The sequence below is a fragment of the Scyliorhinus canicula genome, chromosome 4 (assembly GCF_902713615.1).
Source record: "Scyliorhinus canicula chromosome 4, sScyCan1.1, whole genome shotgun sequence".
Taxonomy (NCBI): Eukaryota; Metazoa; Chordata; class Chondrichthyes; order Carcharhiniformes; family Scyliorhinidae; genus Scyliorhinus; species Scyliorhinus canicula.
Window position 1 is genome coordinate 175,271,200 of NC_052149.1, and position 22,064 is coordinate 175,293,263.

At 43.3% G+C, this 22,064-nt stretch overlaps 1 protein-coding gene across 8 annotated transcripts in view; it reads right to left on the reverse strand.

Moving 5' to 3' along the window:
- Nucleotides 1-22,064, reverse strand: part of fbxo38 (F-box protein 38) — a 78,251-nt gene that overhangs the window by 49,520 nt on the left and 6,667 nt on the right. For 7 of the 8 annotated variants that reach the window (XM_038795588.1, XM_038795586.1, XM_038795585.1 and 4 more), the window contains exons 3-7: nucleotides 8,319-8,452; nucleotides 2,555-2,718; nucleotides 1,209-1,374; nucleotides 949-1,086; nucleotides 615-752 (exon numbers count right to left, since the gene is read on the reverse strand). In XM_038795588.1, the coding sequence (XP_038651516.1) occupies nucleotides 615-752; nucleotides 949-1,086; nucleotides 1,209-1,374; nucleotides 2,555-2,718; nucleotides 8,319-8,452 (740 nt within the window). Of the gene's footprint in view, nucleotides 1-614; nucleotides 753-948; nucleotides 1,087-1,208; nucleotides 1,375-2,554; nucleotides 2,719-8,318; nucleotides 8,453-22,064 lie in introns of those variants that run through there. The other variant, XM_038795590.1, reaches the window with a different exon arrangement.

The window sequence follows — 22,064 nt, forward strand, 5'->3', positions numbered from 1 at the left end:
AATTTATGACATAAAGTGAATTTATTAAACCGAGAAAAGATAATCTACCATTACATGCTGTATATTTATAACAGCCTTAACTAACTCATGAATGGAGAAAAATACAAGATTGTAACTTTTAAGATCGGAAAATAAATCCTTTGTATTTTACCAAAAAAGTGGAAGTCAACTTCAGCAAAGATGGAAAAAGGGTTGGGGAGCAAATCAGCCATTCATTAAACATTCTACTTGAATAGAAAGAAACACAGAAAGGGTGTAAAACAGGCAGTCAATTCTTTACCACACATTTTGAATTACAACTGAAGTTGACTTTTGGGAGAACAATTTCTCTCCTGCTTCTCAGGAATATCAACCCATTTATTCTCAAATTTCAATCTGACAATATCATGAGATTTGCAAATTATTCACATGGACAGAATAGCCCTGCCCCCTGACTTTCTGTTACCAGGGAACATATAACACACTTGGAACATTCTGTAAGAATAGGCTGTTAGTTTTAACTGGCCAATAAAAAAACCATAGCACAATGACTTTCTTTTTATAAAAATAAAAGCAGTCACCAAATCAGAACTTTTGTCACATTAACCTATTGTTAGGCATGACAAGTCACATACCTGATCTTGAGCTGTCCTCAACTACATGTTGAATCAGTCCTCCAAGAAAAGGTACTCGAATTAGTTCTAGATGTTCCAGATTCCTGGCTGAAGCTAACCCAGTTACTAGTGGAACATACTTTAAGGAATTGGTGGGACCTACAAGATGCAAAACAGCAAATGGATTTTTTCAAATTCAAAAACAATTTTTTAATATTATAAGCACAAATTGTGCTTTATTCTAATTATCTATGAGTTTGCAATAACAGAGGGAATTTATGCAACTTGAAAAAAATGTTCTAAAGATATAACCTTTTCTTTACAACATCTATATGAAATTACTCTTCAATCATACCTGCACAATTCCGCATTACAAAAGTGCGTAAACTGACACAAAGAAAGTCTTTAAAAGGCTGAGGTTTGGTTAGTCGGACCCATTGCAAATACAAGTGTCTCAACATTGGGACACAAGGAATTTCAGGAACATTTACTCCTAAAAGGGAAGAAATTTAGAATAAATTAATTCAAATTTACAGGAATGTTTCAGCCAACAGATTTTGAAACAAAAATACCTTTCACCTCACTGCAAACCACTTGCATAAAAAAATTGCTTACCAACTAGATGAAGTGTTTGTATCTTGACTCCTACTGGAATTGTTAGTTTGTTTTCTGGAGGGATTGGGAAAGCACCATTACGATTTCGAAACTTTCCCAAGATGTGAACCTGTGGCATGTAATTCCAGATGGCTTCTACTAATTCTAAATGGGAAGTTTCTACACCCTACCAAAGTAAAGAAAAATAATAAAGGTACTGAGGAAAGAAGAATTTCATAATATAATTAACAGCCAAAGAATCCACCACAATAAATTCACTTAGATTTGCATAGTTCTGAACTATCACAAATCTAGAATACTTGATGGTAAATTATATAATTCAGCTGAAATAAATTTATGCAATTTTCAGCAAATTCCTGGAAAATTCATTCAGGGCTTTCTACAGTGGAGTTTCTTCCAGTATTTATTTTATTCCAACTAATCTAACAGGGATTATTTTGAACCCAACAAGTAAATTACTCCCTAATTACTAACTAATGTTAGGGAGTAATTTACTTGAGGTTAGTAAATGACTCCCTCACCTACTTACTATTAAAGTCTCAAACCAATCTTCAGCACCTATCTTTTGAGATTTACCTTCACATGGTTTCTCAAAACTTCTGCCACTCGAACAGCAGCAAGCACAAACCAAATCAGTGAAGCATTATCATAAACTGCTTTCAGGTTGCCATTCTTTTCATTAGAAATCTGACCGCTTTATTTGTCTGCTGGGGAAAATGGCTAATCAGCAGAAATTGGGAGCTGGCTCCTGGAATTCAAAATTAAAATATAAAACCAGCTGGAATATATCTTTGAATGATAAGACAAAAGCAAATTGGTGGAAATCGGACGTAAAACAAAAATACTGAAAATACTCAGCAGGTCAAACGGTGTATGTGGCCCAGAGAACTATTAACTCAGCCAGTAATATTGCACTTCACAACTGTGACAGCAGTTTGTTTAGTTTCCTTAGTGCACAGAGCACTTTATGGAAATTAGTCAGCAATACAAATACACCAAGACATTGCTTATTTAGGTTGGAGGGAATGTTATGAGGCGAGATTGTTCAGCATTATACGATATTTATCAAGGCTTGAGAAAAGTGAGCCAATTTAGAACAAAATTCAATGCAGCATAATGAAAAGTTCAATAATCAAGACTATATTTCAACAATAGTCCCCTATCCATAGTTAGCAATTGCAAACATCAATAAGTTGTGCCATTTGCCTGTTGTTCCGCGCAGATTATAATTCATTTATGACTAATCCCAATTTTTGTCTTCTGTATACAAAGTATTCCTTGTGTTATGTGCAATTAATCTTTAATTAGCTAAACTATACTAGTTGGTGAAAGTTTATTTTACTTGCCAATAGATTTGGGCAGGCTTGCAAAGCTTCAAGTACACCAGGAATGCTGAATGCAACATGCCCTCTTACTCGCCGTCGTTCTAAGTGTCGAGGATGCAACCCATACAGCTGTTCCAAATCAGGCATTTTCTTTAATAATATTAAAAAACTGGCATCGATGAAACCTGGTATTAAATACACAAAAACAGTTGTATTTCACTTGTACAGAATAAGTAGCCACACACTCAAAATACCCCAGTTTAATTACAACACAATTTTAATCCGCAAACATTTTTCAATGCTGCAACTAATGTATCTAATTAAGAGATGGTTGCAATTTATGATTATGAAACACTGCACTTGTATGTTAATATGGTGTCACAGAGGTATAGAATCATAGAATGGTTACACTACAGAAGGAGACCATTTGGCGGAAAGCATCCATACCAGTTTTCTACAAGAGCAACTCAGTCCCATTCTCCATCTTTACCTAACAGTCCTGCACATTTTTCCTTCAGGTAACTATCCAGTTTAATTTTGAAACCCATGATTAAATCTGCCTCCACCACAATCTTGACCAATGCATTCCAGATCCTAACCACTTGCTGCACAAAAATACTTCCTTGGGTAACATTTGGTTCTTTTGTTATTCAACTTTAAATTGAAGCCCTCTGGTTCTCAATCATTCTGCAAATTGGAACAGTTTCACCCTATTTATTTTGTACAGACCTCCCTCATGATGTTGAATAATTCAATCAAATCTCCCCAACTAATCTTCTCCAAGGATTTCAAGCCCAGCATTTCCAATCTATCCTGGTAACAGAAATGCCTTGCCCCCAGAATCATCTTCTACTGTGCTGCAACTGTTCAACGATTCAATTGCAGTAAATCTTTTCGCCATCCTTTCTGCAGCCTTCACACCCACCCTAAAGTGCGGTGCGCAGAATTGGACAATCTTCAAGTTGAGGCCAAACCAGTGTTTTATAAAAGGTTTACCATTTCTTCTTTGCTTTTGTCCCTATGCCACAATTTCTAAATCCCTATGTTTCTGTGTGCCTTTTCAACCACTTTCTCACTGTCCTTCAACAATTTATGAACATATAGCTTCCTCCCCAGTAACTCTGCTCCTGCACGTCTTTTAGAATTGTATCTTTATTTTATAGCGCTTCCATTCTTCCTACCAAAATATAACACTTTATACTTCGAGGAGTTAAATTTCATCTGCTATGTGTCAGTCCATTCCTTCTCTCTATATCCTCCTGAAGCCTACCATTCACCTCAGTTCAAAATAATCAGCAAATTTTGAAATATTGCCCTGCACAGCCACACTGAGGTCATTAATATCGATCAAGTATGGTCCTAATAGTCACCCTCGGGAACCACACAGTATAACCTCCTCCAATCCTAAAACAACCATTCATCAGTCAAATTTGCACCCATAATAATAATCTTTACTGTCACAAGTAAGCTTACATTGGCACTGCAATGAAGTTAATGTGAAAAGCCCCCAGTCGCCACATTCCGGCGCCTGTTCGGGTACAAGGAGGGAAAATTCAGAATGTCCAAATTACCTAACAGCACGTCTTTCGGGACCTGTGGGAAGAAACCGGAGCGCCCAGAGGAAACCCATGCAGACTCCCTGAAGGACTGTGTGGCAAAATATGGTTTCACCTCCATCTACAAGTTTGCTGACGACATGACCCTCGTGGGTCGAATCTTGAATAACGATGAGTCAGAGTACAGGAGGAGATAGAGAACCTAGTGAAGTGGTGTAACGACAACAATCTCTCCCTCCATATCAGCAAAACTAAAGAAATGGTCATTGACTTCAGGAAGCAAATGACTGTACACACCCCTGTCAGGGAGAACATGCCGACTCCACACAGACAGTGACCCAAGCTGGGAATCGAATCTGGGATCTGCCGCTGTGAAACAACTGTGCTACCATGCAGCCTCTAGCTGCCACTATCGCTTTTATTCCATAAACTTCATCTTTGCTGACAGGCCTGTAATGTGGTACTTTACCAAATATCTTCTGGAAAACCATATTGGATTGGATTTCTTTATTGCCATGCGTCCGGAGGTACAGTAAAAAGTATTGTTCTGCGTACAGTCCACATAGATCATTTCATACATGAAAAACATAGGGCATACATGAGTACACAATATAAATAAACATCAGGTGAAGCATACAGGAGTGTAGCATTACTCAGTAGAGAAGATGTGTCAAGAGATCAGATCAGTCCATAAGAGGGCCATTCAGGAGTCTGGTAACAGCAGAGAAGAAGCTGTTTTTGAATCTGTTAGTGCATGTTCTCAGGCTTTTGCATCTCCTGCCCGATGGTAGAAGTTGGAAGAGTGAATAAGCCAGGCGGCAGGGTCTTTGATTACGCTGCCCGCTTTTCCAAGGCAGTGGGAGGTGTAGACAGAGTCAATGGATGGGAGGCAGGTTCACGTGATGGACTGGGCTGTGTTCACAACTCTCTGTAGTTTCTCATAATCTTGGGTTGAGCAGTTGCCATACCAGGCTGTGATGCAGCCAGATACGATGCTTTCTATGGTGCATCTGTAAAAGTTGGTAAGAGTCATTGTGGACATGCCGAATTTCCTTAGTTTCCTGAGAAAATATAGGCGTGGTTGTGCTTTCTTGGTCATAGCTGCGACGTGGGTGGACCAGGACAGATTGTTGGTGATGTGCACACCTAGAAATTTGAAGCTGTCAACCATCTCCACCTCGGCCCCATTGATACAGACAGGGGTGTGTACAGTACTTTGCTTCCTTAAGTCAATGACCATCTCTTTAGTTTTATTGATATGGAGAGAGATTGTTGTCGTTACACCACTCCATTAGGTTCTCTATCTCCCTCCTGTACTCTGACTCATCGTTGTTCAAGATCCGACCCACTATGGTCATGTCATCAGCAAACTTGTAGAGTTTGGAGCCATATGAGTTGGAGCCATATTTTGCCACACAGTCCTTCAACAATCTTCTTTTTTACTTCATCAAAAAATTCAATCAAATTAAACATGATTTTCCTTCAACGAACCCATGTTGACTTTCCTTGGTTAATCCATATTTGTTCAAGTGACTGCTAATTTCTGACGATCGTTTCTGAAACTTTTCCCACCACTGAAGTTAAACTGACTAGTCTGCAGTTGTTGGTCTTATCCTTACACATTTTTTTGAAAAAGGTATAATTAACTCTCCAGTCCTTTGGCACCATACGTATATCTAAGGAACCAAAATGAATATAGGAAGTTCAGAGGGAAAGGGAAAATGCAAAGAAAAACTATGAGAAGAGACTGGCAGCTAAAATAAAAGGGAATAGAAAAGTCTTCTCTTGGCATATACATAGTAAAAGGAGGAGTGGGGCTATCCAAGGAGCATGGGAATATTATGGCCAGTGTCACCGCATACTCCATCCTTGCGTGTCTCAGTATTCTCGAATGCATCCCATCCTGCCCTGGTGACTTAAAAACTTGTAAGTACAGACAGTCTTTCTCGCATATCCTCTTCATTAATTTTTAGTCCATCTAGCATCTCAACCACGACCTTTTTCCACTGACTTTAGCAGCATCTTTTTTTCTTTGCAAAGACAGACGAAAGTACTGATTTATACCATAGTCAACTCCTTTGGCTATATGCATTCCTTTTTGGTTCCTAATCAGCCCCACTCTTCCTTTTACTATGTATAAGCCAAGAGAAGACTTTTCTCTTCCCTTTTATGTTAGCTGCCAGTCTCTTCTCATACTCTTTCTTTGCATTTTCCCTTTCTCACTTTCCCTCTGAACTTCCAATATTCAGTTTAGCTCTCACCTGTAAAATCAACCCGACATCTGTCATACACACCCTTTAACTGTTTCATCTTACTCTCTGCCTCTTTCAACAATGAGGCAGTAATGCCAAACTGTTATAAATCACTGATTAGGCCCCAGCTGGAGTACTGCATTCAATTTTGGGCTGGGCATCACACTTTAACAAGAACCTCAGGCCTTACGGAGGCACACAGTGAATTGCTAGAATTTCACCAAGGTTGAGAAACTTCAGTTATATGGACATTACAAACAGCCTAGCTGTAAGGAGCAGCAATATAAAGTTTGCAGCTAAAGAATTTAGCAACCCAGTACACAATGATGAGGATAGTTGTAGACTACACAATGACATAAGCAAGATGGTTAAATGGACAGATGCAGGAATATAAATCACTGGTTAGCACTCAGCTGGGAGTATGGGCGATCATTCTAAGCAGCACATTTCAGGGAAGATGTAAAGGCTTTAGAAGGAATAGAGGTTTACCAAAATGTTACCATGGATGAGGAATTTCAGTTGAGAAAAGGTTTGCAAAAAGTGGACTATTCTCCTCCGAACAGAGAACGTTAAGAAATGGCCTATGATAATGAGGTTTTAGCGGAGGTGGAGAAAAAATATTCTTCTTGGCGAAACTGCCAGTAAGCAACCATCATAGATTTTAAATCATAATCAAAAGATCGGAGGAGAAATGGGGGAATCTCCACTCTCGCCGCCGCCCCCCCCACCAGCCTCTCAGTTATCAAGACTGGAGTATTCCATCTGAAAAGATGGAGAAAGTTGATTTCACAATTAATTTTAAAAGGGAATTGGACAGATATTAAATGTTGAAGAACTTACAAGGTTATCAAGACTGGAGTATTCCATCTGAAAAGATGGAGAAAGTTGATTTCACAATTAATTTTAAAAGGGAATTGGACAGATATTAAATGTTGAAGAAGAACTTACAAGGTTACGGACAAAAGTGGGCTGCAGATCTAAGCACGAGTACTCTTTTAAAGAATCGGCACAGATAAGCTGAATGGCCTCCTCTGGAAAACTTCTCGTGTTTCCAGGCTGGGGTTGTTCTCCTTCGAGCAGAGGTGGTTCAGGAAAGATTTGATAGAGGAGTTATAAATCAAGAAGCATTTGGACAGCGCACATAATGAGAAATTGTTTCCAAGACACAAGGGCCAATAGAGAGAGCAGATTGAAGGTTGATTGGCAAAGGAACCAGTGCCAAAATATGGATTTATTTTATGTAGTGAAGTTATGGTGATCTGGAATAATGCACTGCCCTAAAGGGATTCAACAGTAACCTTCAAAAGGGAATGGCATACATATTTGAAGTGTAAAAACTCTACAGGGCTAAGGGGAAAGAGCAGGGGAGTGGAACTAATTGGATACATCTACCAAAGAACTGAGACAGGTATACGTTAAATGGTCTTGTTTGTGCTGACAGACACAATTAAAATGCACATGGACATTTTCTTTGAAACTGAAATAAAGTAAGCCAAAGTCAACCATTATAGCAGCCAGCATTTAACCTGCACAAGTACAAAGTAAAAAAGGTTTAATAATTTTCTAATAATCTTTATTGTCACAAATAGACTTACATTAACACTGCAATGAAGTTACTGTGAAAAGCCCCGAATCACCACACTCCTGTGCGGATACACGGAGGGAGAATTCAGAATATCCAATTCACCACGTCTTTCGGGACTTGTGGGAGGAAACTGGAGCACCCGGAGGGAACCACGCAGACACAGGGAGAATGTGCAGACTCCGCCGAGACAGTGATCCAAGCCGAAAATTGAACCTGGGACCCAGGCGCTGTGAAGCGACAGTGCTAACCACTGTGTCTAGAATTCAAAGCTCAGATTGCAACATAGGTTTCAACTTTGCATGAAAGCAAGAGGAATTGACTTTTAACTGAGTCTGAAAGTCAAATGTTACTGCAATATGTGAACTTAACTTTAGTTTTTACGTTTTACCCACCTGATGGCATGTACTCCCACCAGCGGCCAGCACATAGGTCAACAACCTTCACTACTCGCATATATACAGTAACTGCCTCCTTCAACTTCCGGGACAAACATTCCATACACATAATGTCCTGCAGGGGAAGATACCTGCAAACAAGATACTTGGACATCAAGCTAATGCTTACATAATCAATAATAACAGAGTTTATATCTAGAAAAACTAGACTATGGTTTGCATTACATGTTAATAGCATCACTACTACCATTAGTAGTTGAAAGTTCAAAGAATATATTGATAGATGACTTAGCATATTGATAATAATGGGGAGTAGAATATTACCCACTGATGGAAGGGTTTAAAGCAGGCAAGCAATATAGCTGATGAGGAAAATAAATTAAATGACCAGATGACCATGTCAGTGATAAAATTTCCATAGCACTGATGACATATAGTTGGTGAGTGGACACCAAGCCCAGGAGGGAGCGAAGGAAGAGGATCTTGGGATGAAAGCTCAGCATCTTAAGAGTTTTGAAGGCAAAGATGTAGTGAAAGATGCTAAAAGGTGGACAAAAAAATAAGAAATATACAAGGGATAAGAAAGGTTAAAAATTGGCTTATATGGGATGTGAGCAAGTGCACAGAACTGGAAGCAAGATAGTGTGGAACAATTTTAGAAGTTGATTCTCTAGGACACAGCAAGTCAGAGAAGCTAATCAAGGCCACGGACGATGGGAACCAGGTGAGCACAACCAGTTTATTAATGATTGAAATGGGGAAGCTGACAAGAACAGTATTGAAGTATACCTGCAAGTTGCATTTCTGGCTGAGGAAGCGCGTAGTGTTCATGGTAAATAGCTTAATATCATTAAAGCCAGACTATGAAATTATGAAAATTTGCAACGGAGGACATCCGTCATATCTATGTTGGTTCTTTGTGCGAGCAATCAAAAAATAATTCCATGGCACTCCTCATCTTCCCACACCCTGTATGCTCCTCCGCTTCCAATATTTGTCCAGCCGGAGATAGAAAGCTAGTTTGATCACATCCAGGTCTTTATGTTAGACAGGTCATTGGGTAATTGTGGCAGCCATGTAGTCAAAAGATAAGTTGCAAGAGATATGGCATATAGGAAAGCTGATTCCATGCTTTTGGATTATCAAGGAGTGGTACGTAAATGATATAAGGGGGTGGCAATGATAGAATCCTGATGTACATCAGTGAGAATCCTGGATACTTTGTTAAAATAATTTTTTTAAGTAATTTTTAAAAAGTGGACACATTCATTAAAAACTAGGAGAGAGTGCAATTCACATTCTCTAGTACAACATGGAGCGCTAGAGACTTTCTGCACATGAAAATGAAATGAAAATCGCTTATTGTCACAAGTAGGCTTCAAATGAAGTTACTGTGAAAAGCCCCTCGTCGCCACATTCCAGCACCTGTTCGGGGAGGCTGGTACGGGAACTGAACTGTGCTGCTGACCTGCCTTGGTCTGCTTTAAAAGTCAGCAATTTAGCCATGTGCTAAACCAGCCCCATAACTATACAAGAATAGATCAACATGAGTGTATTGCAACTAAGCACAACACAGATTCAGTTTTCTTTCCCTTCTCTCCCTCATGTCCCTTCAGTGCTCAGTTTAGAAAGGAATACGAAAATGTAAATGTAAAAATGTAAATAATCTTTATTGTCACAAGTAGGCTTACATTAACACTGCAATGAAGTTACTGTGAATAGCTCCTGGTCGCCACATTCCGGCACCTGTTCGGGTACACAGAGGGAGAATTCAGAATTCTCAGCTGGTCCGGGAATTGAACTCATACACATGGCCTTGTTCTGCATCACAAACCTGCTGTCTAGCCCACTGAGCTAATCCAGCCCTACTAAGTCAGGCAACTATCAGCAGAAATTGAAAGATTTCATCTCAGCTTTTCAGTCAACCACTTGCTCCATATGAAACAATATCTCCACAGGTATTTTGTGTATCAAATAAAACACACGTGGGCACTAACGACATAGATAGAACTAAGAAAGAGATTCTGCTGAGGGAGTATGAACAGTTATGGCCTAAATTAAAAAAGCAGAAGCTCAATAATCCCTTCATTATTGCCCGAGTCTCTAGTAAATTGGTGTAGGGTAAATATGATTAGAAAGTTAGGTGCGGGTGAAATGGGTTTCAATTCATGGTCCACTGGCACTCGTACTGAGGAAAGTGGGATCTATACCATTGGAATGGTCTTCACCTGAATCATGCTGGGATCAGTGTTCTGGTGAGGCAGCACGGTAGCATTGTGGATAGCATAATTGCTTCACAGCTCCAGGGTCCCAGGTTCGATTCCAGCTTGGGTCACTGTCTGTGCGGAGTCTGCACATCCTCCCCGTGTGTGCGTGGGTTTCCTCCGGGTGCTCCGGTTTCCTCCCACAGTCCAAAGATGTGCGGGTTAGGTGGATTGGCCATGCTATATTGCCCGTAGTGCAAGGTTAATGGGGGGATTGTTGGGTTACGGGTTACGTGGGTTTAAGTAGGGTGATCATTGCTCGGCACAACATCGAGGGCCGAAGGGCCTGTTCTGTGCTGTACTGTTCTATAAGAGCAAAATAATTACTCCGGTTTCCTCCCACAGTCCAAAGATATGCAGGTTAGGTGGATTGGCCATTTATAAATTGCCCTTAGTGTCCAAAATTGCTCTTAGTGTTGGGTGGGGTTATGGGGATAGGGTGGAGGTGTTGACCTTGGGTAGGGTGCTCTTTCCAAGAGCCGGTGCAGACTCGATGGGCCGAATGGCCTCCTTCTGCACTGTAACTTCTATGATAACTAGGGTGGTAGAGACAGCTTTAAACTAAATAGGAGTAAAGGATCAAGTTTGGGAAGATGGAATAAATTAAAGAGAAGACAAGGCAAGTGAACAAGGTTGCAATAAGAGGAATGATAATCAGAGCATAGCAGTAAGGGACAGAACATACTAACTTAAGAGTGAGCCAGCAGATAAGGCTAAAAGATTCAGGAATTAAAAAAGGACTGAATTAAAGGCTCTGTATCCAAATGCATATAGCATTTATAGCAAAGCAGATAAATTGAGAAATAATGGAAATAAATAGCCATTACAAAGATATGGCTGCAAGATGTCAGTGACTGGTGCCTGAATATTCAAGGGTATGTGACAGGTCAGAAGGATAGGAAGCTAGGAAAAGGAAGAAGGTTGCTCCGTTATTTAAAGATGGTATTAACATATTAGAGTTGAGGTCATCCCTCTCTAGAACAAGATGTAGAATTGGTTTGTGCAGAAATAAGAAATAGTAAAGGTACAAAGTTATTTGTGGGGATAATTGACTGATCCCTTAACATTTACCACACTTTAGGGCAGGATATAAAGGAAGAAATAATGAGGCTTGAGTAAAAGGTATATCAATAATCATGGGTGAATTTAATCTTCATATAAATTGGACAAATCAGATTGGCAAAGGTAGATGAATTCATAGGCTACTTTTGGGACAGTTTCTGTGAGCAGCACGTTATACAGCCAACCAGAAAGCAAGCTTTTTAGATTTGATAGATTTGGGGGCCTCACGGTAGCATGGTGGTTAGCATCAATGCTTCACAGCTCCAGGGTCCCAGGTTCGATTCCCGGCTGGGTCACTGTCTGTGTGGAGTCTGCACGTCCTCCCCGTGTGTGCGTGGGTTTCCTCCGGGTGCTCCGGTTTCCTCCCACAGTCCAAAGATGTGCGGGTTAGGTGGATTGGCCATGCTATATTGCCCGTAGTGCAAGGTTAATGGGGGGATTGTTGGGTTACGGGTTACGTGGGTTTAAGTAGGGTGATCATTGCTCGGCACAACATCGAGGGCCGAAGGGCCTGTTCTGTGCTGTACTGTTCTATGTTCTATAAGAGCAAAATAATTACTTCATTATAAATCTACCCCGAAGTAACAGTAACCACTGAATTTAGTTTGAGGGAGAGAAGAGTGGGTCTAAAACTAAGGGTGTAAAGACAGAGCTGGTTGAAGTGAACTGGGATACTAGGCTAAAGGAAAGGGAGGTAGGTGCAGGTAGCAGACGTTAGGAGATATTTCATTGCACTGAACAAAGATACATTCCAAAGATAGCATCCATGGCTAACAAAGGAAGTGAAAGATAGCATCAAATTGAAAGAAATGCATACAGATCTGCAAAGAGCGTGGTAAGTCAGCAGCTTGTACAAAATATCAATACAGCAAAGAATGACTAAAAGAATAACGAGGGAGAAAATAGACAGTAAGAGTTTCTACAGGTGTTTAAAAAGGAAACAAATAACTACAGGGTGAGTTTGCACTTTCACCCCGTGTCTGCGTGGGTTTCCTCCAGGTGCTCTGCTTTCCTTCCACAATCCAAAGATGGGCAGGTTAGGTGGATTGCCATGATCAATTGCCCCTTCGTGTCCAAAAGGTTAGGTTAGGTGGGGTTACTGGGTTAGCGGGATGGGATTGGGGTCTGACCCTAGGTAGGGTATCCTTTCAGAGGGTCGCTGCAGACTTGATGGGCTGAATGGCATCATTCTGCAATATAATGATTCTCCATAGAAGATAGCGTCCCTAAGTTCAGTTCGCTCTCTTGGCCTTGGCTCTCAACGAGGAGACACCTGCCTAGCAGCTGCATCAACCAAGTAAGTCTCAGATCAAAGCACGCTACGAGATAGACGCTCCTAGCTACTATTCCATACCAGTTCGAAGCCAGCAGAATCAGAACCGGACAAAGGCCATTGTTCCTCTGACCTGGTGGGCCATTCGAAGCTACGTATAGGCTTTTAGTAGTAATGATAGTTTAGTAAGTAGAGTTTATGCATGAGTAGTGATTGACTGTGTGTATAATAAATGTGTATTGATTTCAAACTTACTAACTGAAGTATTGAGTTATTGATCAGTACTTGGCTTTGAACCTCGTGGTGGTATCAGAAAGGTACCTGGCGACTCTAGAGCAAAGGTTATTAAAACAGAGCAAATTAAGGAAAAGCATAACCAGCAACATTTACTGACGACCTCTGACGGGACTTGACTTAGAAGTGCCCCCCCCCCACCACTCCGAGAGAACCCAGAAATTTGAATTAGAAATCCAATTGGAAGCAGAAATAACCACAAAAGTTTAAGCAGTACTGATCAAACCTCACAGAATTCGGAAGTGTTTTAATGCATGCGTACTAACAGGGATATAAGGTAAACCCGAGAGATTTTGTTGCGAAAAACTGTCGGGAGTTTTGTATTCCGGAAATTAGCATAAGCCGTACCCGTGTTTGCATCACCGCTTTATTACCCCCTCTTCCAAATTTAAAGAGAACTCAGATAGGAAAAATGACCTCATGAACCCGCAGGAATTCGTGGTCGCAGCGACCAGTAGAGTAGGACAGTGTCCCATTTGGGAAGATGAGATTAGAAAGTACCTCAAAGGGAAAGGATTTGGAGCGAATTTTGCGCAAATGAGGAAACAGGTCCCGCGCGTATAGGACATACTTGGTGGGAGAACCTGAGAGATTCAGAAGAAGTGCTTTGGAAAAGCTCGCAAGCCGATGGCAATCGTGTCCTGTCTGGCACAATTGCGAGGCACAGAGGAGGTCTCTCCATAGAGAGATAGAGGAGAGAGATAGGATAAGTAAAGTAGATGTGAGCGAGATAGAGAAAGTGAACAGAGAGTTAAAAGGGAAGTTGGCAGCAAAGGACAGAGAGGTGGATGATGCCAAGAGAGCACACCAGTCTTGACCGGCGCACTTAAGCAGCTTCCAGACCCAGTACGACAAGGCCTACCAGGACACAACGTGCGGTCCTAGTGACAAGAAACAGAGCAGCAGGTAGAGGCATTGCAGAAGCTGTGCAGCGATTTAAAAGCAGCTCTACGAGCACTCCATGCTTCCACAACGGAACAAAGGCAGAGCTCGGTAGACCATGCAAAGTGCCGGAAGCAAATTGCAGAATTGCAATCTCTGCTTTCAGTCCAAAATGGCTTTCAGAGCACATTCGGATCCCAATTAGATGAGGAAAACGGCCCCGATTGGCAAGAATTAAATGAAACAGCCCATAGGTACGTACATGGAGCATGTACGCAGGAGAAGCCCCAGAAAAGAAGAGCACCCCAACCCCCCACAGAACACACCCCCATGAATCCGGTAACTACACAATGCAGAGCCGCAGCAGAAGGAGACACGGATTTCATGTACACAACCCCCTTAACCGTGACCCAATTACGGGATGCGTGCGAGAAAATCACACCGTTCCTCCCCACTTCAGATCCCCACCAATTCTTTGCAAAAGTTAAACAACAGGCCACTATGTACGGCCTGGACGAGAGAGAGCAGGTGAAGCTCACAGTTTTGAGCCTAGACCCTTCCGTAGTAGCAGTCCTTCCCGACCCACAGAATGTAGGAGGAGGCACCCTAGCAGAGATGCACACAGCGATCCTTGATGTGATCGGCTATAACCGAGGAGACCCGGTAGAAGGCCGGAATAAATGCAGGCAAAAGAAGACCGAGCACTCCACAGGATTTGCTGGATGCTTGTGGATTCATTTCACGGCAGTTTTCGGAGACTTAGCCCGCGCCCATTTGTCCTCAGATAACATGGCCAAATGGACTCGAATCCTGATCTCTCATGCAACAGAGGCAGGACAGAGAGCTTGCACAAATTATGACCCCTCAGATGAGGCCCACAACGAGAAATGTGTTTTAAAAAGGTTGTCCCGCGCTTGGGAGCAATCCGTACACAATAAAACTGCATTTAGGAAACCCGATGAAGGGCAGGCAGATGCAGACATGCATGCAATTAAAGCGCACCAGAACCCCGCATGGGTAAATGAGAGTAGGAACAGCCCACCCCAGAAATCGCAAGAATGTTACAACTGTGGTCAATTAGGACACTTTGCACGAGAGTGCAACGCCCCGCAGAAAGCACAAAGAGCCCAACAGACAGGCACCCTAAATAGGAATAGGACAAAGCCTATTCATTGTTTAAGCGCCCGTTCAGACCAGGGAGACATGAACGGCACAGGCTGATGGTGTTTGGGCTCCCCAACCTGGGTCTGCGACACCCTTTGGGATAGGTCCGGCCGACCGGTCGTTGCAGCAAAAGTACGGGGTCAGCCCGTTGAATTTATTTGGGACACAGGAGGGTCCCGCACCACACTTAATTCCTCCACCATGTTTCAGAAAGACACATGGCCCACTACAGACACCATCACCCTCAGCGGCTTCACAGGCCACTCACAACAGGGACACATTACAGCCCCTGTATCCATTCAGATCGGCAATATAACGACCAAACACCCCATAGTTTTAGTTGATCTACCCCACACAGCAGAACACATTTTGAGAATTGACTTTATGAGCTCCCACAACCTTTCATTCGATCCAGTAAACAAATGTGTCTGGAAAATGGTAAAAACAGCAAGAGCCCCCGCCACGCTCACAGTAGGCGAATCCTGGTTTGACACAACGATAATTAGTTCAGACAAACAGGTTAGGGTGGTCCTGCAAGAACACAAAGCAACATTTGCACAGCACAAACACGACTGGCTGAATGGCTGGATCAGTGCAGATTACAGGTCCTGACCCCAGAAAAAGTACGGATTTCCCCAGGAGGCAGAGGGAGGAATCTCAAAGGTAATAGACAGCTTATGAGAACAGGGCGTACTAAGATCAGTAGCCTCCACCAAGAATGCCCCGATTTGGCCAGTTAGGAAACCTGATGGATCATGGCGACTGACCATTGATTACCGGGAACTTAAAGTGACCCCAGCCGCAGCCCCCACTGTTGCCACAAGTCCCGAGACCATGCTCAAGCAGGGACTCCATTCACGATACTTTACAGTTTTGGACATTAGCAACGGCTTCTGGTCCATTCCATTGGCTAAAGCGTGCCAGTATAAATTTGTTTTCACTTTTAAAGGTCAGCAATACACGTGGACATGCCTTCCACAAGAATTCCACAACTCCCCCTCCATTTTCCACAGACAACTGGCAAATGGATTAGTTACATGTTCCCGCCCCGAATGTCTGGTCCAATACGTAGACGACCTGTTACTGCAGACAGACACAAAGGCAGAGCACATCTTGCTTCTAGCACTGAGAAAGAAATCGGATGTAAGATTAACCCCAAAAAGGCCCAGATTCTGGAAGAAAAGGTGATATATTTGGGAACAATTATCACGCATGGTAAACGCGAGATCGAGCATAAAAGGATTAACTCGAGTGTCAAATTGCCCCTTCCCCACAACGTCTCAGCCCGCCGGTCATTTTTAGGACTGGTTGGCTACTGCCGAAACCATATCGACGGTTTCACCACTAAAGCAGCACCCCAATCCGACCTTCTCAAGAAAAAAGCACCTTGGGAATGGCTTTCGCAGCATACAGATGCCGTGGACGCTTTAAAACGAGCCCTCACCACAACCCCCGCACTACAAGTTCCAGACCTCCATTCCCCGTACACTATAGAAGTAGCTAGCACCGACCGAACCCTTTCGGCCATGCTCCTCCAGGAACGGCATGAACAGTTAAGACCCGTGGCATACGCCTCAAGCGTTTTAGACCCTGTAGAGCAAGGATTTTCTGCCTGTGAAAGGCACCTGCTTGCAGTTTTTTGGGCAGTTCAGTATTTTTCGTACATAACAGGACTCAACCCCATCACCATCCTCACAGAACACACCCCAACACAGCTATTATTAGACGGCCGACTTAAAGACGGCAGTCAGCCAAATCCGCTGGACCCTTCTTTTACAGGGACGGGACATCACCGTTAAAAGGACAAAGACCCACACTTTCCTTGCGGACAATTTACAGTACCCAGGCACCCCTCATGAATGTGAGATTATCTCCACACACAAGACATGCCCTTTCATCGCAAAAACACCTCCCAGGAAGATAGGTAGTTCACCCCTGAGACCCCAGCCCACAGACACGTGCGCACCCCTGAAGATATATGTGATGGCTCTTCCACAGTTTTAGACAGAAAACGCATAACAGGATGCGGTATCTATGTAAAGGACACGCAGGGACGGCCCTAGAGGAAATTTCACTAAAGTTGCCAGGACACTTGGGCTCGCAGTCAGCAGAACTGGCAGCAATTGCGTATTTTGTAGATCACCCCGATTCGTTCCCCAGCCCGGAAGACATCTACTCGGACAGCTTGTATGTCTGCAACAGCTTAACAGAATTCCTACCCCTGTGGGAAGCAAGAGGATTTGTTTCCGCAGACAGAAAACCCCTACCATCAGCCCCATTACTCCGCCATATTTTAAACCAGGCACAGGACAGGAAATATGGCATCGTAAAAGTTTGTAGTCACCACTGTTCATCCCCACCTGGAAATGTAAAAGCAGACGCCCAAGCTAAAGCAGGCTCCAGACATGGTTATTTTTCGAACCCCCCCTCCCGAAAGCGCCCCAGTACACGGAGCTCAGGTCTCCCAGACCAACATCCAAGATTTAACGCAGCCACAGAGACAAGATGAAAAGCTCAGGGAAGTTTTAAAGGGAACCTTCCCAGCCCCTTATGACAAATTTAGGAATATTATAATCACACATGACGGTGTGATCCTTAAAGATAGCCTCTATGTGGTTCCTGAACAGGATAGGAACCAACTCATTTGTTTGTTCTATGACAATCATAGACATCAGGGAATTGCCCACTGTAGCCCACCTCAGACAGCTCTGCTGGTGGCCAAATTTAAAAGCAGATATCACCCACTACGTTTAGAATTGCTTGATCGGTGCCCAGAACAATCCGGACAGATATGCAAAAAAGGCTCAATTTAGCCACACCCGCCCCGTTAATGGCCCATGGGCTAACCTCCAGATTGACTTTATAGGACCCTTACCCCCTTGCAGAAATGGATATAAATATGTGTTGGTGGTCATCGACACATTTACAAAATGGGTAGAGGCATTCCCATCAAGAACTAATACGGCAAAGACCACAGCCAAAATTCTGACCCACCACATCTTTACAAGATGGGGACTCCCCTGCAGCATAGAGTCCGACCAATGCTCCCATTTCACAGGACGTGTTATGAAAAACGTCCTGACAATATTTGGCATTACTCAAAAATTTCACATCGCATACCACCCTGTCAAGTGGTATTGTTGAAAGGATGAATCGGACGCTAAAAGCCACCCTTAGGAAGATGGTTCAACAGAACAACAGCACATGGGACTCAGTCCTCCCATTTGCACTGATGTTCTTACGAAACACGGTATCCACGTCCACAGGATACACCCCCCACACTCTCATGACCAGGCGCCCCATGAATGGCACAGAATATTTATTGGGATTGGACTTGACCAGCCCGAAGTGACGGCCCTCACCCACGAGAATGTTGTGCAACAGCTAATCTAAAATGTTAATACGGCTCAACTAGCAGCCGCAGTAAGATTGGGCACACAAAAGAAACAGAGCAAGGCTTGTTTCGACAAGACAGTGCATGCGACTGAGTTTGCAGTAAGGCAGAAAGTTATGATCTCCCTTTACAACCCCAGCACATTCCTGTCACCAAAGTACTCAGGTCCGTACTCCATTTCGGACAAAGTAAGCTCCTCCGTGTACAAGATAAAGTAGCCCAATGGAAAGTCTGCGTGGTTTCATATTAACCAGCTCAAGGCATATGGCACACAGTCTAACCACGCACACCACATCCTGCTCCCGCAGCAGACGACCTCGCCCCGCCCACAGGGAACGCATTCCTACCCTCCCCCAGCTGCTCCAGCCTATCCATGGACTCATCTTCGACTCCGCTCCGAAACACGACTCCGCCTCTCCCCGCCCACAGACAGCAGCGACAGCGACAGCAAAAACACTGACGACAGCCACAGCACACCACGATACTATCCCCCTGCAACAGGCCCCACTCCCAGCGACTCTGAGAACAATTAGAGTGATCCCTTCAAGATCACATACATTAAAGCCCCTGACCCAGAACCACCGCCCAACGATGACGACCTCAACTCCAGTACCTCCCAACCAGACCCACATATATGACACGGCGACAATTCATTCAGGCTAATCAGGAACGATGAGATGAACCCCAAGTCACATCATGCAGCTTTGGCGAAACTTATACAGACAAGAGTATGGCAGCCGGGAGAAGATGATGTCATTGAGTCTGACTCCCACCACGCGAATCCCTTTTCGACCCTGTTCGCAACAGAAAACTGAGGTGTCCAGATGATGTTTTAAAAAGGAACCGCTAGAGAGAAACTGTGTCCTTTCTGATGGAACCTGCACGATATTCGTTGCATGTTTGTTTGTTTGTGTTTGTTAAATGTTCATTGTCTGAGATTAAAACAGCCTTCCACAGCCCCACACCAAATTTGTCCGCAGATACCTCTGAAAACTTGCCAGAGGGCATTTCATAATTGCTCTTCCGATTTAACGGTAGAGGCATTACTGCAACCCCCACGATGACTACATTCTTGCCCGTTCTTGCCGGTTACTCAGGCAGTGGAGAAACGGCACTTATCCCCGCCCTGTTTGAGGACCCCCCCTCTGGTCAACGAAGCTCGGGTAGAGCACAGCCCAAAAGTTTTTGTTCTGTTTTATAGTAACCCTTTGGTTGCTTCCCCCTATGCTATTTACATCCTCAAACATTAGGATGGCAAATCGCACAGGCTGCGAGACGGCTCACACTGTTTCAGTATTTTCGAGACTGTCTGGTCCTGAAATCCGGTTTTTTAAAAAATCAGGGAGTCACAGACGGTGACCGATTATAAAGGGAAATTGGCACTAAAGGACAGCCAAACACACGAGATCTTAAGCAAGATAATAACAGATGTTATGCTTGTATTCACAGAATCCCAGACGCTCTTGGAAGACGAGAAGAGAAGAAAGAAAAGAGAAGATGAAGCCGACCTCCATCTTTATTGTAGGGATCATAGGATCCATCTGGTTGCGCACGAACGCGAACCCCCTCACCCCCCACCCCACAGGCCGTCAATGATTCACTCCCTCATAGCACACAGAGCCCAGTGACAGTCAACAGTACCCCGACATGGTGTGATAAGTTTATCACATGGTAATCCCTCTCGTATGTTGTCGAAACACTTTTAGCACTGGCGATACTCTGCAGCATCGTGCAGACCATTCGCATGAAGAAATGGCAAAGGAGAGCCCGCCGCTCTCGCACCCCAGTATACAGAATAAGATCCCCTATTTTCGGTTTCCACCAGGCTCCCGAACCCCTTGACATGTAATAAAGCACATTTGTTTTTGTTTGTGCGTCTTCGATGTTGAATAAAGAAATGTGTTCGTTTCGTGAATAAAGGATTGTAAAACTCTGCGTTTGACTGCCAAACCAGAGAAAAATTTGAATGCTGCTATTTGTACAGTTAGGAAGTTAGTATATTTTTGAATGGTTTAAATAAGAATAGTTTATTGAGGATAGTTAGAGGTTCCAGTTTTTATTTTTTTGTAATGCATGTCCTTAATGACATAGCGCCCCCATAGAGTTTTGATGACGTGTATGTACAATTGTTTAGTTAAAAATTTATTGCATAGTTAGGGTCAGAGCAGAGCCTAATCATGAGTGCCCACTTGGTCAGAGGACGAAGACATTGTAGTAATGTGATCCTTCACGCTTCGCGTTGAGGATCACAAGGAGGGAGTGTAGCCACCTGGGGTGGCCACGTCCCGATTTCAAAATGGACACTTGCAAGGAGTGCAGGGAAAATTGAACAATACCAGCAGGTGCAAGGTTTCCTGTGTATTAAGATTTGCAGAACCCAGACAGAACCAAAACCAATAGCCATTAACATATTAATGAGCTATCTCCAGGGACAAAAAGAGACATTGAAACAATCGGGACCAAGACAGACACCGTGGCGCCAGTGGGAGCTAAGACAAAGGCAGGCCAACGACAACATAGAGCCCGCCCAACGATCAGGGAACAACTCCGGTATTGGAGAAAATCGATAAGAACGATTGAGACATGGTCCAATTAATTGGGACCCAGTCCGGGGCCCGCCCAAAAGGGCGCGAAACCCCTGGGGACTATAAGATAGCGTCCCCAAGTTCAGCTCGCTCTCTTGGGCTTGGCTCTCAACAAGGAGAGACCTGCCTAGCAGCTACATCAACCAAGTAAGTCTCAGATCAACGCACGCTACGAGATAGACGCTCCTAGCTACTATTCCGTACCAGTTCGAAGCCAGCAGAATCAGAACCGGACAACGGTCATTGTTCCTCTGACCTGGTGGGCCATTCGAAGCTACGTATAGGCTTTTAGTAGTAATGATAGTTTAGTAAGTAGAGTTTATGCACGAGTAGTGATTGACTGTGTGTATAATAAATGTGTATTGATTTCAAACTTACTAACTGGTGTATTGAGTTATTGATCAGTACTTGGCTTTGAACCTCATGGTGGTATCAGAAAGATACCTGGCGACTCTAGAGCAAAAAGGTTAGAACGGGTTACTGGGTAACGGGGGCAGGTTGAAAGTGTGGGTTTAAGTGGGGTGCACTTTCCAAGGGCAGGTGCAGACTCGATGGGCCAAATGGCTTCCTTCTGCACTGTAAATTCTATGATTCTATGAAAAGCTGGCAAGTCTTCAGGTACTTCTGGATTTCATCTTGGAGTCTTAAAATAAGTGTCTGCTGAGATAGTAGATGCATTGATTTTCATTTTCCAAAATTCCCTAGATGCTGGAAAAGTCTCAGCAGATTGGAAAATAGCAAATGTGTCTCCTCTCCTCAGAAAGAAGGGAGGCAGAAAGCAAGAAACTCCAGGCCAGTTAACTTAACATCTGCTGTAGGGTAATT